Consider the following 20,373-nt stretch of genomic DNA (forward strand, 5'->3'; position numbering starts at 1 on the left):
GCTAATAGTAGTTTTATTTGCAATGAGACGAATTGGAGAAATTTATGAACACACACTTCGGATGGAAGTATTTAATATGGTAAGAGTTTTATTGGTTTGTTTATGAGCAAAAAGCTAAATCGGAAAGGGTGGCAACCGAGCTTAGCGTGTACGATACTGGTGCATGCGATGGTTGCGAAGGCAGCCCCCCCGAAACAGCTGAAGGATATGACAGTCGGCCTAATGGTTTTATGAACGAGGAGATTGAGGGAATAAAAATTGTATGACATCATTTGCCAAAAGATGTGTGAAAGAAAGTGCAAGCATTTCTTATTTATAGATACTGTTTACGCAACGATGATTGAGTATTGTTTGAAATATTCAGTCTTTTTTATGATCATGAATTTTGACGTGATTCCAGTCATAAAGCGAGTCAGATCGATGTAAAAAAAACGTACGAAACTTAATAGGTTTGTTGTAAAATCGTAAAACTGTAGAAATTACCAAAATTACCACGAATGGTCATAAAAACGCACATATATAAATCACATGTTCACGGATCGTAAAGATTTCCACAACCCCTCACAAGATTTGATAAACGCTTAAAAAACAGAAAAAAACCGATCGTAAAAGCTCTTCACCCGCATCGAGATTTGGCCCCTAGGGTCGTTTGTTTAGTGCAACAGTTACATCGTACGGCGGCCGTAACACATTCATTTCACGCTCACCAAAGTGCGAAATCACAAACCACTCACTGTCATTACCATCCGTCCAGAGTTGCCAGAACTATTTTTTTGAATAGTGTTGTGAGCAGATTTTTGTTTCGCGAGACATTGGAAGCGGAACACTTTTTCACTTTTCCTGATAAATTGATTCAGCTGAGATGCTCGAAAACTTAATCTATAGTTGAAACATTTATTTATGTATCATTTTTGCAAGGATTCTGCTAGTGTTCATGAATATTTTGGTTGAGAAAAATGGAAAATTACAATAGTGCCTTAGTGCTAATAATCGTCCGGATTTCTTGTGTGTGAATAGTTTAGGTGCAAATTAGTTGAGATGTGTAGAAAACCGTAAAATAAGACAATTACTGATGGAAATTGGCAAGATGGTCAATGAAAAATCCTTCTTCTAATGTAAACAAACGGTTTGGTTGACGTTTCCTTTCGAACTCGCGTGGTGCCCTCTACGTTGGTGGTGTATTGAAAAGGCCTATTTTTGCCACATACTTTGATAAAGGAAATTTATATCTTACGTCCAAAACGTCAAATACAACAGGGACAGGTTCCCAACAAACAATTGTCTATTGTAGAAACGATTTTTTGACGATTTTATTCAACGGCATGCTTAATAATACTTGTACTATTTTTGATAATAACTTCTGGTCAGGCTTTGTTCACACAAAACTGGAGAATTTATTCAACCACAACATTGAATATTTGGTGTTGAATAAAGTATGTCGAGAAGCTTCTATTCGACTTACAAGAGTTGTAACAGAGCATATTCGATCATTTTTTTTGATTATTTAGCGTTTATTAAACATCATTACTAAACAGCGATGGTATAAAGGTATAAAGATGCTTGATTCTCAAGTGAAATAATGTTTAATTAGACACTATTATACATTTATTAAACGATTATTCAACTACGGGATAATTATTAATCCAAAAATAAGAACGGGACAGAGCAGGGTTGTTCTCGTTAGTGATTGTTGTGTCATTATTTCTGTCGAAGCACACACCCACCACACAGATACTAGAAAAACTATTACATACATACATACACGATTCTGTGACACTATCCCGAATGTCACTACCCCGAACGCCATAACCCCGAACGCCGTTACCCCGAATGCCACTACTCCGAATACCCTACTACTCCGAATGACCATAATCCCGAAATTAAGACAAACGGAAGAGCAGCATGTGATCAAAAGATGGGTAAATTTTTTAGAAGAAAATTTTCTTTTGTAGTTTAAACTGAATACAAATGATAACAATAACAATTTAAAATTGATTCGTGTAAATTAGTGATGCAAAAGTTCACTATGATTCGCGAGCTTTTTCCTAGGTGAAATCTCTATTGAAAGTATGCCAGTTGGGCAGGAATGTCAGTGAGGCTTGAGCGTCAGTTTAGCTATTTATCAAATGTTGTAGTGAATGTGTGTAGTATTATTTATGTTATGTTTGAATCTGGAAGAGAACTAGTATAACCAAATGTATTTTATACCAAATGAAAATTCTATAACATTCCCCAGAAAACCATCCCCCAGAATTTCATTCCCCAGAATGTACCATTCTCCAGAAAAGTATGCCATGTATTATTGACTATTTTTGTTTATTATTGTCACTCCAGGAATCTTCTTTCGCGTATATAAAAATCTTAATGGGTCAAGGGGTTTGAGGAGACCCTAATGAATCAAGGGGTATTCCCTTCTTTGAAAATATAACAAAAGAAAATAATTAATTCTCTGGATATACGATAAAGAAGGGAATATTGAATATATAAAAGAGAACATCAGTAATTCTATGGATAAACGATAAGGAAGTGAATATATATTTCTTTGAATATATAAAGGAGAAAATAAGTAATTCTTTGGATGTATGATAAAGAAGGGAATATTCCCTTAGTCAATACATGGCTTACTTTTCTGGGGAATGGTTCATTCTGGGAAATGGGATTCTAGGGAATGGTTTTCGGGGGAATGATTTTCGGGGGAATGGTTTTCTGGGGAATATTCTAGAATCCAAATGACCGTTATGCCAAAGGACCATTGTGCTACGTTATGTTAAGCCAAGTGGATTTATGCAAAAGGCGTTCCCCCATTAATTTTTAAACCGACCCTGATTGGATGATCTTCTGTAAAATGTTTTCTTAGTATCGTATTGACTAACTCCGATATCAACATCAAACCAGACGGGAATCGCCCTGTTGTTAATTAATACATAGGTTTAACTTTTTGTTCTATTTACAATATAGTACCAGTGTTTAACCAACAAAAGACAATTAGTAAAATAAACAGCTTTTGGAAATTAATTCGAGGTAATGGCCATTCGGGGTAACGGCGTTCGGGGTAACGGCGTTCGGAATTATGGCGTTCGGGGTAGTGACATTCGGGGTAGTGTCACAGAACCACATACACACATGTCGTTAGATGGGATTCGAACCATGACCTTCCGATCATCAGCCGCTTGCCTTGCCATCTGAGCTATCCTAGAATACATCATATGGGCAGCTACATAAGCAATAAAAGCTTGAATCTGAATACCTATCAGCACTCCTAGCCGTAATTCTAGCTAATTCAAGGAGATGTGAGAATGATTAATTCATTCATAGTTGTTTTACATGAGACCAATGTTAACTCTCCATCTCTCTAATTTCGATGGAAAGGATGCTGGGCTATTCTTTTCGATAGATCGATGAATTGGTTGTCGTGAGTGATGCGATCTATGATTACGATTTAAATTAATTAAGCGTTGAAAATAAAAAAAAATAACTACAAGGGATAACCCTAGTGACGTAGGACTACGTAGTCTTATGTAACAAATCTTATTTGTCAACAACAGCAGGAGCTTGTGTTTTGTGTAGGAATAGGAATTTGAGCGAAGTTCTCGCTGTTTACACTCTTCAGTATGAAGCACTTGACTTATGTCGTTTTCGTTTTTGCGGTGTAGCTACACCGGTGCAACACTTTTGCACCGAAACCGTTCGTTTTTGGTTTTGGTGCTACACCGGTGTAACACTTTTTCTGCACCACTCACGCTGGTGTAGCACTCGAAAAATTCACGGTGTAGCTATATGTTTATCGCAAAACACCAATACATCTAAAATACATGGTTGTCAAAACTCTCGTTTTCGTCGTGACGCAGCGATTACAGCTGATTACAGTTTTCAATTTTGCAAAAAAAAAAAAGAGGTTGGAATGGAAGAACTACCTATTTCGATTGTTTGAATTCTCTTCATCAGATTCAGAGGATGAATATTTTATGATGTTTAATATTCTTAACAAAAGAAGAAAAACATTGCATCGAATGAAAGAATTTCTGGTGGACGTAGTCGATCGTTATTCAGACGAAGAGGTAGGCATATTTTGCTTTTGAGAATAATCAGAAAGATGGGTTAAAAGAAAATATACTTATGGTTTGCTGAAGTTGACGGTTTTATCCGTCTCCGACAAACGTGCAAACCGGAGCGCCAATCAAATTGAAAAAAAAAATCAGTCGTCAGTTCTGTGTTGGTGGTAACTGAAAAATGAACGGTGACAAGATCAGCATCGCCGAGCTGTGCAAAATCTCGACCACTGCTAACAGTTGTTAAAATACAATTTCCAATTTGTAAGAGGGCATATAGGATGGTAGGCACGTTGCTTCTCCAACGCGAGGTTACACACACACTGACACCGCAGAGGCAGCCGATGTGCCACTCGGTACATAAGAAGAGAGAAGTATATAATAGAAGTAGTCAGGACCGGTTATGAGTCGCTAGTAGAACAGGACCATGAAATGTAATACACTCAATGAAGCATAACAATGTATCTGAGAGCCATTCTCTGCTTGAACGTCAAGCAGTTTAGTTCGGTTTAAGCTCGCTCTCGTGAGTTGTTCGGAAAGTTTGTCGTGCGTGTGTGTGTGCCCCGAAATGGGGAAGCATCGCTCGCGAAGCCCGGTGAAGGACCAGGACGCCGGTGAAGGAAGCTCCGGTGTGTCCACATCGAACAGGTTTGCTGTTCTTCCCATCGATGAGCATACCCAGCCAGCTGCAAAAGGAAAGCGCAGCAAGAAGAGGAAGAAGAATCGGAGCCAGTCCGATTGCACGATTTCTCGCGGCGATGCTACTGCGACAAACGGTAGTGATGTCGGAGATTTCGGTGACGTTGCCGACACAAGCACGGCAAAAGTAAAGCTACCTCCGTTGGTAGTAAAAAATGCCCATCTAAACAATCTCATCGCAGATCTGGCTTCGCTGGGCGTTAAAGCCGAAGTCAAGTTGGGCAGAGTCGGCACCAAGGTTATGCTCCGCACGAAAGCGGAGTATGACTTGGTCGTTGCCCACCTGAGGACTAAGGTGGAATTTTTCACCCACGACATTCCCGGCGAGAAACCATTCAAGGTCGTCATCAGGGGTCTACCGAATTTTGACCCGAAGCTGATTGAAGCGGAAATCAAGAACCGCTACAAGCTGGCCCCAACTGCCGTCTTCCGGATGGACGAGAACGTCAAAAGGTATCCAGATTGTCTTTTCCTGGTGCATTTCCAGAAGGGAACGGTGACGCTCAATGCGTTGAAGGCTATCCGCTCCATCAATTCCATCATTGTCCGATGGGAGCCATACCGTGGCGGCCGTCACGACGTCACCCAGTGTCAACGTTGCCTGAATTTCGGGCACGGCACCCGAAACTGCTTCGTCAAGCCGCGCTGTGGCAAATGCGCCCAAAACCATATCCCCTCCGAGTGTGTTGTCGACGAGTCGGAAGCGGCCAAATGCGCCAACTGTAATGGCGTTCATCAAGGGTCCGACAAACAGTGCCCCAAACGCGAAGATTTCAAACGGATCCGAAAGCAGGCGTCCACAAGAAATCAACCAGGACGAAAGAAGGACAATACGCCGGCATTCAGACTGGAGGATTTCCCGCCTCTTCCTGCTACGCAACACGGTCAAGCAAATCCACGGGTGCAATCCGGCCCCCGCCAAGAAACGTCTGGTGCCTCAGCTGGACAAAGCTCTCCATCCCCCCCTGGATTCTGGAGACAACCACCAGCACAAAACGCCAATCCCGATCTCTTCTCTGCGACTACAACTTAAGCAAAATAATTCAAAAATATTTTCCACATTCACTTTCTGGTTTTGTGTTGTAGACATAAATATGCCGGTTCTTCTTGATATGCTGTACCGTCATGGTTAACTACCAGGTGGTAATCTTCCAAATTTATCTGAAACCCGGACATTTTCCTGCTCGATAGAAACTATAATTCCACCCGAAACGAAAATAATATTTATCAAGCGGCAGAAAGTTAACAGTGACAGATGGATCTGATATCACACACACCAATAAAGCTACACCGCAAGCGTTCGTTAATTCGGTGCAAAGTGTATCACCAAACCGGTGTAGTGCAACGCAAAAACGAAAACGACATTAGATGGTACATAGCGACTCACGAAGAGCTACTGATTCCGATCAATAGCGCAGCTTCTTCCTTTTTCTATGGCTGCTCATGTGGGCTGCAGCTCGCTGTTTGCAGGCAGCCTTTCGTTGTGTACTGGAGAATACCACCACTCACCACGCGGTGATTGAATAAACACCGTTTAGTGAGACCGGTTGGAATTCAACTTTGAAGTCTGTGTTAGGGAAATCGCTTTTCGCAGGCAATCGGTGAAAATTTTAATTATCATAGCAACAGTTTCACATTCGTGCAATTTTGAAAAATGATAAAGTTTTAAGATGCGTAGGAGTATTTCTGATCGATTGGTGATAAAATTATTGAAATTGGTCCAGGAACAGCTGAGTTATTAACGTTCAAAATCTTTCATAATTTTGTATTATGTTCCATTATCGGTTTTCACAAAGTGTACCCCCGTATAGAAATCACAGACGTAGTCCTACGTCAAAAAAAGGGTTGAGGTTGGGATTGAACTCGCGACCTTCTACTTGGAAAGCGGAAACGGTAACCACTATGCTACCAATTTTGTTTTGTTGTTAGCCTGAAACAGTGTTGTAGAATAATGAATGAATACGGCTTTTGTAAAGCATTTACAAATCATGCAATTAAAACATGAACGCATTGTGGTATAAGAGCTATTATGCTGACTGTATTCACCTTTATTCAGCAATATTGTTAAGCAATGCAATGGAATCTAATAATGGAGCTAGAAAACAATTATTACACGCAAACCAAAAATCTATTACAATGAATGTTAGTTCCGTTTCCTATCATCCTCTGTTCATGAACATCGCAGCGAATGTTAGCAATTGACCATGCAGGCGATGTAATGGTTTATTGTCTTTTTTATTTCGTGTTCTATCTACGCTTTGGACTATACCAGTAAGTTTGTAGAACGACGAACATTGTAGAACATTGTAAAACAACGGACACACTTGCCCCGAATCTCTCCAGCAGAAAAAGCATACGAAGTCAAGTATGCGAGAAAATGAGCGCTTCAGGTTTGTCCGCATCGTGCTCTCTTGCCGTGCGGATCTATTTGCTTTTTGCTGAAGGAAGTGTTACTACTACCTAAAGCTACAACAAATTTAAACAGCACTTTTCAGTGCTCAACCTGTAAAAATTTTCTACCTTGTTCAACTCTTATTCCTCTTCGATCCTTGTTTGGACCCTACCCGAGGTAATCCTTCTTGGATATCGATTTGGAAAATTCCTCTTCGATCCTTCAGATTCTTATAGTAATCTGCTTGGAAGTCGATCTGGATAAAAATTTACTGCCGCCATGGCGCCTAAACGAAAAAGAAAGGGGCAAACTCTTGACCCCCCTTCTGATGAAATTAATTTGAGTAATCAATTTGATTTGCTCACGGATGATGAGAATGATCCATCATCCAAGAAAAATTCTAGTAAACTTTCCCGGCTTAATGCCAAGAAGGAAAAGATTCCCCCTATTGTGATAACCACTACCGATTTCCATGCTCTTCGCATGGAACTTTTGAATTTCGTGAAAGTTAAGTTTTCACTACAAATTGGACGTCGGGGTGAATGCCGTGTATTGGCTGAAACCTTGGACGGATTTAAATGTCTTCTCAAGTATCTTACTGAGAAGAAGCACAAATTTTTTACTTACGACACCAAAACTGAACGTGTGTTCAAGGTTGTCATGAAAGGACTGCCCAGTGGTGAATCCCTGGATCAGATCAAAGATGAACTGGCAAAATTACTTGGAGTTGTGCCACTCCAAGTAATCAAAATGAAAATGAAATCCCGTCCTGGCGATTCACGCAACGGGATTTCTAATGATTTTTATTTAGTTCACTTCAAGTCTAGTGAACTAAACAACCTTAAGGCCTTAGAAAAAGCTAGCCTTATGCTCCATGTCCGAGTGAAGTGGGAACACTTCAGGAAGACTGGAGGAAATTTCCAAAACCTCACTCAGTGCCGTAAGTGCCAGGGATGGGGTCACGGAACTAAAAATTGCTACATGCCAGCTAAATGCATGAATTGTGGTGATTCCTCTCACGCAAAGGACGACTGCCCTGTGAAGGAAGATCCTAAGAAATTTAAATGTTCAAATTGTGGTGAAAACCACAAATCCAATTTTTGGGAATGTAAGACTCGCAAAGCGATCCTACAATCTCGTTCTAACCGTCAGGTAGGAAACGCTCCACGTTTCCGACCAGGTACAAATTCCTCTGCTGTTAACAACGGTCAGCGAGGAACAAATTCTACATTCGTACCCGTAGGTACAAATATCTCCCCTGCTTCAAATGTTTCATCTGTACCTACTCCCCTCGCTGCTAACAATGTTCAGCGAGTTAATGGAGCTACCTATGCTGCTATTGCAGCGGGTAGAAATCAAAATACTAACCAACGTTCTAACGGAAATTTTGACAATTTTGACTTAGGAAGCATTACTGCTCCTAAAATGGAATTTTTACAGAATTCATTAATTGACATGATTTCTGATATGCTTAAATCTAACTCCATGTTTGATGCTATTCAAACTGGAGTAAAATTTGCAAATAATATTGTCATGACTTTAAAATTCAGTAATGGATTTTAAAGCATTAAATATTGTAAATTGGAATGCTCGATCTCTTAAAGATAATGAAGACGAGCTTTTTAACTTTTTGAGAGTTCATAACGTGCATATTGCCGTTATAACTGAAACGTTCCTTAAACCTGCCCATAAGGTTAAGAAGGACGCAAATTACTTGATTTATAGAAATGATCGTCTTGATGGACCCTGTGGTGGCGTTGCCATCATTATTCATAGACGAATCAAACATAAAATTCTTTCTTCATTTGAAACCAAAGTTTTTGAAACTTTGGGTGTTTCTGTTGAAACAAAATTTGGACAACTTACGTTTATAGCTGCCTATTTGCCATTCCAATGCGTAGGCCAGCAAAAGAATTTTCTCAAGGGTGACCTCCAGAAACTTACCCGTCATAGGTCTAAATTCTTCATTATTGGTGATTTTAATGCAAAACACCGCTCATGGAATAATGCTCAAAGCAATTCCAATGGTAATATTCTGTTTGATGATTGTTCTGCAGGTTATTACACTATTCAATATCCAAACAGCCCAACATGCTTTTCTTCTGCAAGAAATCCCTCCACTATTGATTTGGTCTTAACTGATTCATGTCAACTTTGTAGCCAATTGGTTACCCATGCTGACTTCGGTTCTGATCACCTTCCAGTAACTTTTGAAATATCCCAAGAAATAATTTGTAATCCCAACAGCTCTACTTTCAATTACCATAGAGCTGATTGGGAGCAGTATCGAACATTTATGGAATATAACTTCGATCCAAACATTCCTTTACAAACCAAAGATGAAATTAATTATGCTCTTGAATCTCTGACTACTTCTATAGTTGAAGCAAGAGCTGCCTCAGTACCAAAATGCGAGGTTAAATTCGATTCAATTATAATAGACGATGATCTTCAGCTCTTGATCCGTCTTAAAAATGTCCGTAGGAGACAATATCAAAGAACACGCGATCCTGCCATGAAAGTTATCTGGCGGGATTTGCAAAAACAAATTAAAAAGCGATTCTCTGCCCTGAGGAACAAAACTTTTGAAAATAATATTTCTAAATTGGACCCGAGTTCCAAACCCTTTTGGAAACTCACAAAAATTTTGAAAAAACCTCAAAAGCCTATTCCAGCGCTTAAAGAAGGTGGTAAAATTTTGATCACAAATTTGGAAAAAGCTCAGAAACTTGCTAAGCAATTCGAGAGTTCCCATAATTTCAGTTTGGGTCTTACTAGTCCTATTGAGAATCAGGTTTCTCGGGATTTTCTGAATATTTTCTCTCGGGAAAATATTTTTGATGATTCCTGGGGGACTGATTTGGACGAAGTAAGGTCTATAACTAAAAAGTTTCGAAATATGAAAGCTCCAGGTGATGATGGAATTTTCTATATCCTCATCAAAAAACTCCCAGAGAGTACCTTGTCTTTCTTGGTAAAATTATTTAACAGATGTTTCCATTTGGCATACTTTCCTGATAAATGGAAAAATGCAAAAGTTGTTCCAATTTTGAAGCCGGATAAAAATCCAGCTGAAGCTTCTAGCTACCGTCCAATAAGTTTGCTTTCTTCAATAAGTAAACTTTTTGAAAAGATAATTTTGAATAGAATGATGCTTCACATCAATACGAACTCAATTTTTGCAGATGAGCAGTTTGGATTTCGCCATGGGCATTCAACTACTCATCAACTCTTAAGAGTTAACAATTTAATTCGTTCAAACAAATCTGAAGGCCACTCAACTGGAGTTGCTCTTCTAGACATAGAAAAAGCATTCGACAGTGTTTGGCATGAAGGTTTGATTGCTAAATTGAAAAAGTTTAATTTTCCACTTTATATTATGAAATTAGTTCAAAATTATTTAACTGACAGAACTCTTCAAGTAAATTATCAAAATTCCAAATCTAATCGACTACCTGTTAGGGCAGGAGTTCCTCAGGGTAGCATTCTTGGGCCTATATTGTATAACATTTTCACTTCGGACCTCCCTGATTTGCCTCAGGGTTGCCACAAATCTTTGTTCGCTGATGACACAGGCATTTCCGCTAAAGGAAGAAGTCTTCGTGTTATTTGCAGCAGACTGCAGAAAAGTTTAGATATTTTCTCTTCTTATTTACAAAAATGGGAGATTTCTCCCAACGCTTCCAAAACTCAACTTATAATATTTCCACATAAGCCTAGAGCTTCGTTTTTGAAACCTAGTAGTAGTCACATAGTCACTATGAACGGAGTTCCAATTTCCTGGTCAAACCAAGTGAAATATCTTGGATTAATACTTGACCAAAAATTAACTTTTAAAGATCACATTGAGGGCATTCAAGCTAATGTAACAAATATATTAAATGTTTGTATCCTCTTATAAACAGGAAGTCCAAACTTTGCCTGACGAATAAACTTCTAATATTTAAACAAGTTTTTAGACCGGCCATGATTTACGCTGTGCCAATATGGTCTAGTTGCTGCACTACCAGGAAAAAAGCACTTCAAAGGATTCAGAACAAAATTCTGAAAATGATTTTGAAGTTGCCTCCCTGGTACAGTACAACCGAGGTACATAGAATTTCGAATGTTGAGACTTTAGAACAAATGTCCAACAAAATAATTAATAATTTCAGGCAAAAATCGTTGCAATCCTCAATTGCAACGATTAATTCCCTTTATACTTAGATAAGATTTAGTTTTAGTTTTTAGTTTTAAGATATCAATTGTTATACTGACATGCAGGTTAAAAAACCTGTTTAAAATACTGAATTGCCAAGACATGAACAATGTAAAAACACTTAGATATATATCATAACAATTAAGGCTGGTACGTTACTGCAGTAACTGGAGCACCTAGGTTAAAATGAAATGTAATTTATTTTGAATTTGGAACAAATAAAGAGTTAAAAAAAAAAAAAAAAAAAAAAAAGCGCTTCAGGTTTGCTTTTAGGCTATCCATATTCAGAAGCATGGAGAAAGCAGTGGAGAAAGCACAGGTCTGATAATCGCAACGTTCGTGGTTCGAGTCCAGTCGGCAATCTGATTCCTATTTTTTTCGACCTAACTAATTGACCTCACTAATACCAACAATCAATACGAAACTAACGATTTTAAATTGGCTCACCACTTTAGTAGCCTATTGGTCCCAAGCAAACGATTAACGTACCCTATTCTTGTCGAAATTCTAGTACTACGCAATGTTTGTTTTGATTCGCTATGAAAGTTTGACAGATAAAATGAGGGGTTATTGGTTTTTCCTATGTTTCGAGGGGTGAATCGATAAGCTTGGGACCGAAGAGAGTACCAGAGCTGAGCCAAAAAGTTGAGCTCGTTTCTTCGGGACTTTCTGGTCTTAGAGTTACCTCTATGCTAATACACTCTACATTTTTCGGTCTCCAATTTTCTTGCATTGGACTGCAGCTAGGTATAGAGGTTTTCACGTCTGGTTGTATTGGTAGGATATATGAGACCGAGGAAAATACATAACAAATCGATGTCAAACTCATTTTGACAGATTTACTTTCATACATTTTTTAGGTTAGCCAGAGGAAAATAATAAACAACTTTACACGGCGTTGCTCCCGCTAGTGTGCGTGCGTTAAACGTCACTAATCTCTATATCGCATCCTCGGTTCATGCGGTCTCCACTAACATCCTCTGATGATGAATCCCACATAATTGTAAGCGAATCTTACATCTCCCGGTTGGGTGTAGACGTATAATAAAGCATGTTATTAAATCAATTGAAAACCGTCAAATTGAAGCGTCAATGTATGTGCAAATTACACTTATTCAGTATGTTATTAGATCAAACTTCTGGTGTTGAATCAGGAAGACAGTCATCGTTTGTATAGATTTTAATAAGTATATTAATCAAATCAGAGCAAACAGCGGAATAAAGGCACATCTATCGATCTCAATGAGGTTTTTTCAGCTCATAATTTCTCGATAAACTTTTCAAATGGTCCTATCTGCTTTGATCGATTCTCTTTATCGACTTTCTCTTTTCATAACCACTGCCATGCAAACAGATTTCGCGCTAATTCTACCACATAGTTTGATAAAGGCGGTTCTTTCCTAGCGTCCAAAACGTCAAGTACAACAGGGAAAGGTTTTGCAGCTGAGTTATTGACGAAAGGGAAAGTCGATGAAGAGAATCGATCAATGCAGATAGGACCTTTTGAAATGTTTATCTAGATTTGACAACCCGTTTTATTCAGCATTGTACACGGATAGAAATCTCCTTATACCTTTTGGCAAATTTCTATTGCTGATTATTCATAAAATGTATGAGTCAACTAATGAGCAGACGCCTTGCAAAAAGTTAATGAAGATCATGTGTTAAATGAAATCTATAAGCGGTCACACATACCTTTTATACATTCTTATATGACCTATGCAGTTCGTCTTACGGAATGTGTAAGGCTGATGTTTTGGCAAAAATGTATAAGTGAAACGCATGAATAAAATAATTGATTTTCGTTTCGTGTACACTGTTATAAAGCATTTATTCAATATATATGTTATTCGTGACTCTGAATTGTTTGTTAGGTTTTGCAGCTGAGTTATTAACAAAAGAGAAACTCGATGAAGTTAGGACCATTTGACATGTTTATCATGAATTATTTTTCGACATAGAACTGCAAAATCGGTAGAAATACCTATCAATCTGTGGTAGTTCTGGCAACGCTGCCAACCGTCATCCATCAGGCGCGAAGCGAGGGCCTTAACAAATTGGATCATGCTTTTTTTTTTGTGCGTGATTTGTTAGGTTAGGTACCAAACGGTCTGCCAAGATCACGACGCGGCCTGACGGACCATAATTTTGCGTTGATAATTCAATAGCGGGCGAACGGTGACCCGATGGTCGTGGGAAAAGGTTCAGTTTTTAATGGTAATTTTCGGCACTCGGACACAGTTTGTCTCTAATTTGCAATTAAAATCCACTCCACAGCAGCAACAGCCACACCACAACGGTTGCCGTTTTGGTGTCTCCTTAGAGCTAGCTGAGTTTCTGGAATTTGTCTTGGACACTGACTTGATTGACACACTTACCCTAAATTGGACGTGGAAGGGAAATTGTGCAGCCTTACCTTTCCGTGAGCCATCTGTAATGATATAATGAGAAGTGTTCCATTAATGGCTGCAATGTTTACAAAAACGTTATTGAACTGTCAAAATCTATCATTTGGGAAACCAATTTCCACAGTAGCAGCCAGTTTTTTTTTTGTTGCTGTCGTCGGACTGAACGAAAATTGAAAAGGTCAGACCGCACACCACGCACAACGAACGCGCGTGTGTCGCGTGGGAACACTGGGTTTCCCAAACAAACCAGGTGGCACCGACCGTCACCGATTTCGCCATGGCATACGTTGTGCATTATTGTCGGGGCTGCTTGCTTTAGGGTGAACAGGCAAACATGTTTAAACGTCAACGGTCAATGAACAACAGTGCCCTACATCCTAAAGCGTTAGTAAATAAGTGTTGCGCACAGAATTGGAACCTAATAACCTGTAAATACACTAGACTGTAAATATTTGCGGTCGTGAAGATTCGCAACCGAAAGATAGTTAAACGGTATTCAACGACAATGCCGGACACCGCACCACTTACCGCGCCACGATATTCAAACCTAATGGGAAAGCCGTTCTGGTGTATTGTTATTATTTGTTTATTAAAATAGTTACTTGGTACTGTCACGATGCTTGCTATAAAGTATTATAAACAATATCAATGGTTTAGATTACATCGTGTTTTAATTAGGGTGAATCGCTGTGGAAACCTTATTTCTGATGGATCTTACTAACACCTCGGAATTTCGAGGGCACAAATATCAGCTCTCACAAATCATACAATAATGAAAATGGAGCTTCACGTTTGCTTAATAAACATGCGTCGAAATTTGTCTTATCCCTCATCCACTCATGTGCTTGCAATTTAGCATTACAAATTAGTTTCCTTATCCGTACGCTTAACAAGACGTCCCGGTGTATTTTAATTTCTGATATAAAATAAGCAGCACATCTTCTCCAGTATCCACGAATCGATTGCAATGATTACATCACCATCTGTACATGTACCGACGTCCATCAGCCAATATTATCACGTCCCATGATTGGAGATGTTGTTGTAGTTCCCTGTTTCTCGGCCCCTCACCATACGACTTTCAACGACCCACCGAACGGCCTTTACGAAATCGAAATTTCAAACCTGTAACACCAGATATCTGCGTCGAGCCAAGCCAGACCATCGTCATCATCATCATCATCATCATCAGCATCATCCGGAGGAAACAAGATTCCGAAAAACTTTCTCCGAATCCTCTCCCTGAGCTGTCTCCTGCGCATGCTATGAGTCGGCTGAGGGTCGCTTCGATGACTCGTGACATCACATACATGCCATTGTGTAGTCTTCCGACCCATCGTCACGAGAGAAACTGGCAAATGTACCGCTCGGCACACAACCAGCGCAGCAGCGGCTCAATAAATATTGCATTTAAACTTAACTCCTTTATTCACATTTAAATGGACAGCCCATTTGGATGTTAATTTCATTTTCCCTTTCTATTGAAATCACTCACCTGATCGGTACCGTAGCCGTAGGGATGTGTGAGACCCTTGCCAACGCGATGACAAGTGTCATCTTTGAAGACTCGTTCGGGTCACGATTCCCATGTTCGAACCAAGCAGTCGTTGACGATATAGTTGTAAAATTGTTGGTCAAGTAGCCTGTTCATGTTCAGCAAGAAAAAAAAAAAAGAGCGAACCATCCAAATTGCTACATTTTACACAGCATCTTCGAATACCTAATTGCCAAATTATGCAATTTGGACGGAGAAAAACAAAACACCGAAAAGGTCCACTAGACCCATTATGGATCAGTTACCAAATCTGGCTACCAAGCCACGCGTGCCCTCAACGAAGTCGAGACCCCACAAATGCTTCGTTTTTGACACGACTAATCACTCAGACACCGCGCAAGTATAGGTAGGTACGCACTGCTTGGAAACATCTTGCAACTTCTGATGTCTTCAAGTGCCCTTGATGACGGACGATGATGCTTTGCGGCTGATACGGTTTCGAAGTCGGCCGACGAGAGCCGGGTGAACTACCATTGAAACATCAAAGTAAGTCAGACTAAGGGGAAGCTGCAAAAACAACCTCCTAATGTTTATCCATGGCAACGAGAAGAGATGGACGGTCAGGCCTACTTCGATGGGAGTGGGTTTTTTACTCTCTCGCATGGACGGTAAATGGCATACGCTGTGGTTTATTGAAGGTGGTAAAATTAAACCGCTACGAGCTTACAAGTAAACACGCGGTGGTCGTTAAATGAGGGGTGAACAAATCTGTAAAAAGTTCACAAGATGCCAGTTAGAAATATATGGTTAGTTGATGAAATATTACTATAACTGCTATAAATCTGAAGCTCTCCACAAATAAAATTCAAATGAATCAGAAGTTGTTCGGCGATCCATCAAAAACAGCGATCAACCAATGTGGGTGTCTACTATCTACCATCGTGGATCGATCTTTGCTGTTTTGAACATAATTAATACTTTACGGATGGTCAAATCCTGAGGACGCACGGGGTATCGAAACATGAATATTATCGAACTTACATGAACAAACTGTGAAAGTTTGAAAATATTTCAACGGCGAAAACTTGAAAAAAAGAAAAGATTTTAGTATTTTACCCTTTTTGCACTTCTGAATATGTAATATAAAAACAACAGATTTAAGCATCTCTGCCACAAGTACACTGATCTGGAAAATTTCTGCGTCAAATTAAGGATACTTTCTTCTAAAAGTTTAAGATCACTTACTATTTTGATCCTTGGGTTCTGAAATATGATCAGAATATGTCCATGATGTGCATGGTCAGCATCACAAAATTGTCCAAAACTTTATTATCTCATCATGTGACACATCAAATCACATTACAATTCAAAACGAAGATATAACGTCATACCGAGTGTCTAGGACCAAATTGACCATAGCTTGATATGTTTCGGATGCCCCCGGGGAAGTGGTCGGTTTCCGACTTGGGCTGAACTTCATCATAAAGGGCGAACACGAAATTATTGCGACACATTCAACAGGGCATAACTTTTTTACCATTGGGTAAAAATCAACCAAATTTTGCACACTTTCTCATTGATGTGTATTGTGTACATGCTGTCAAACTCGAAGTCGTGTTTTTCGATTCAACGAAAATGGAGGTGAACCAATGCGAGTTGAGAGAACAAATTCTTTCCAAACACCTGGAATTTCCTGACCTGTCACACCGGCAGTTGGGAAACATTCACCATTCAACAGTCTCCAGAGTGTTGAAGCGGTTCCAGGAGCGGTTGACGTTGGACCACGACAAAGGAGCTGGAAGAAAACCGGGACCGGAGAACAAAAAGACGGAGGGAAAGGTGAAGCGGATGATTAAAGCAAATCCCAACGTCTCAAGCCGTTATTTGGCTAAAAAGATCAGAATGTCGCAGAGCTACGTCCAGAATGCAAAGAAGAGAGCTGGAATACATACATACAAGGTACAGAACTTCCCAAACCGCGATGAGCGGCAACAATCGACGGCTAAAACTCGGGCACGGAAGCTCTACGAGAAGATGCTGACAAAATATGGCTGCTGTGTGATGGACGACGAAACGTATACAAAAGCCGATTTTAAGCAAATTCCGGGGTTGGAGTTTTTCACCGGCAAGAGCAAGTTCGATGTGGACGACAAATTTAAGAAGAAGAAAATGTCGAAGTTCGCCTCCAAATATCTCATTTGGCAGGCCATCTGCTCTTGCGGACTGAGGAGTGAGCCTTTCGTGACAAAGGGCACAGTAAATGGCGAGATCTACAAATCTGAGTGCCTCGAGAAGCGCCTTTTGCCGTTCTTGCAGCAGCACTACGAAGCTCCGCTATTTTGGCCAGATTTGGCATCATGCCACTATTCTAAAAGTGTCCTGGAGTGGTATGAGGCCAATTCTGTGGAGCAGTACTGGGCAATATTGAAGCGGGAACTTCGGAAGAGCAAGAAGACAGTCAAAGACGAGAAGGACATGTTAAGAAAATGGAAAAAAATAACTGAGAAACTGGTACCGGATGACACTGTAAAGACTTTGATGGAGGGCATCAAGCGAAAATGCGTTCAATGTTACACTCAAGGCTCCATCGATTAACTTTTCTTTTGATTTTTGAAGTAAATATATGTATAAAACTACCCTAAAATTTTGGTTTGATTCTAAACATTATAAAAAAATTGGCATGACATTTTCGGTGTCGCAATAATTTCGTGTTCGCCCTTTATGAGACCTAAAATGTCATGAAAATTCAAAACTAAGGTCGTTGGTGGTAATATTGAGTTTCCGGGACTGAATTGGCCACACCCAGATAGAATCAATGTGAAAATACACAGGTTGCTTAGATATTCCATTTTCATTCGTTTCCAAACGCGTGCTAAGCAACACGAGTGAATAAGTAAACATTGACATGACAGTTGCGCATTCATGATCAGTCGGGACTACTGTGTTACCTGACTTATACTGAATATACGTTGTATACGAGTACCCCGAATACAACGTATGACTCGTCTAATTTTGCATAGCATTTGTAATGTAAAATTAGACGAGTCATACGTTGTATTCGGGGTACTCGTATACAACGTATATTCAGTATAAGTCAGGTAACACAGTAGTCGCTCGTTCAAAAATGAAGCTTGATCACGAGAAGTGCCGTAATTTAGTTTGTGCTCTGTGTTTCCAAAAGGCCAAATCGCCAAGGAAAATACACGGCAAATGGAAGTAAACAATTGTCCGACAGTTTTTGCCGTTATATGGTGATACAGATCAAATGTATCCGAAAGTTTTATGCGCAAGGTGTTATATGGCTGTTTATCGAAGGTAATTCAAAATAGACATTCCAATATAAAAGATCGTATAACCTTGTTTAATTTTTCAAATCACGGTTGGCACACCGAACTCTACATGTTATTGATTACAGTAAGGATGTTTCAGTAACTACAAGAAAGAAATCAGCGCGTGCTAGCCCAAGTAAAAATTCAGTAACCATTTGGCATCCACTCTGATTTACGATGGTTTTATAACGGCAATGAACAATCCATTTAGTATAAATACAGCATTTCAAAGTTTAAAACATTCCTGCTTAGTAATTCAGCTTTTTGCTGTTTTAAAAACCTTTTATAGTCTGGCAAGAAAGTCAAAAACTGTCTTGTTTTCAAAATAAATTTAAAACAGATCTCAATCCCTCATTAAAACTGCTCTGTAATTCAAGCATAAACATCACTAGCAATTGTTTATTAATGTCTTGATAAAATATTCTATAAACGTGTTATTTCATTATAAAAGCAACCATAAAACCATTAGGTTTTGCATTAGAGCAAAAAGCATTTATTGTTGCTTTTTAGGCTTTTTAAATGCAACATAAACTCCCCAATTACAGCTTAAAAGATGATTCCTTATAGTTAATAAAATCCAAATTTATGACAAGGAAATCTCGAAAGATGGACGAAGTAGGATGAAAAATTCAAGTCGATTTTAGCAAAATTTTCTTCTTTAGAAGAACCCGCACACCCTCAACGACTGATTAAGACTGAAAAAAATACCAGCCTTCTCCAGATCTTGCGAATAGATGACAATCGAAATAACAAACGACAACAAAACACTGAAGCTGTTTATTAGCGGAGGCTAGCTAGTTTCCGATCCATAGCAGCGATTATATTCGGCGAAAGAATCAACTCTTTGAAAATTTCATTCAAGCGTGCATCCCTGCATCGTTGGATGGTGCATTCCTGTAACCATCCGGAAGAAAATCTTTTTGGGGAACGATTGCGCTTCCAGCTGTTCGAAATACGAAATGTTGCAAAACAGTATCGCAAACTATCTGAGTAACTGCTCCCAATCCATCGGAAGAAAGCCGCCGGGAGGAACCCTGGATCCCACAGCGCAACTAAATATCGAAAGATAAACAAACTTTGACGTTTAACTTTTTGCAGGCAACTTTGCCTCCATAAATGCCATAAATCTGAACGGATTAGGATCAAGCAAAATGGCTTTAGATAAATACAATTCAGCCTGCAAGTTTTCTTCATAAAAGCCATTTTAAAACGTTATAAATTTCCAGAGTTGGTTGGAAATGCTAACATGAAGCTTTAGTGTGATGATTTATTAGCTAGAGAATGATCTTTAGAAGAGGGTAGGTGGATAGTTCCGTTAGAGTACGGCAGTATGAAAATTGAATAGAAGTTGAAAATGAGCGAAGGGCCATTAAAGCGACAGTTTTCAAGATAGACGCACATTTTTGCCTAGCCCGTACGATGTACGCGGGGACTTGAAGTATGTCTCCAAGTCCACAGGCAAAAATGTGCGTCCCTCTTGTTGCTCATAAACTGACTGCGGCTGTGGAATAGTTCTATAGCGACGTTTTCATCACTACCTAAAGCCCCACGTTGCTAGAGCATTTCCAGTCGATGGTGTGTTATAATGCAGTTCTTCTTTACCCAACTATTGTGTTGCTCCTCTCGTCATGACCAACGTGATCATCTCAGAGAGAAAGCAGTAGGGTGGTTGTTGCGTGCTGTACCATCATCAGCATTGTTGACGGCTACTCCCGCCTTGAGTTGTTACATTCAAAGTGTTTTTTATGTTACTTCATACGCGAAGTTAACGATTAATCGTAGCTAGGGGAAATGGCTCTGAAA

At 39.5% G+C, this 20,373-nt stretch overlaps 1 protein-coding gene across 1 annotated transcript in view; it reads right to left on the reverse strand.

Annotated features, from left to right (window-relative positions):
- LOC135699102 (alpha-protein kinase 1-like) overlaps nt 1-20,373 on the reverse strand; it is a 199,044-nt gene that overhangs the window by 135,917 nt on the left and 42,754 nt on the right. Inside the window, exon 2 of the mRNA XM_065219299.1 lies at nt 13,755-13,769. Coding sequence (XP_065075371.1) covers nt 13,755-13,769 — 15 coding nt within the window. The remainder of the gene's footprint in view (nt 1-13,754; nt 13,770-20,373) is intronic.

Source organism: Ochlerotatus camptorhynchus, unplaced genomic scaffold (assembly GCF_037179485.1).
Source record: "Ochlerotatus camptorhynchus isolate MF236.1 unplaced genomic scaffold, CSIRO-AGI_Acam_v1.1 ptg000102l, whole genome shotgun sequence".
NCBI classification, from domain to species: Eukaryota; Metazoa; Arthropoda; class Insecta; order Diptera; family Culicidae; genus Ochlerotatus; species Ochlerotatus camptorhynchus.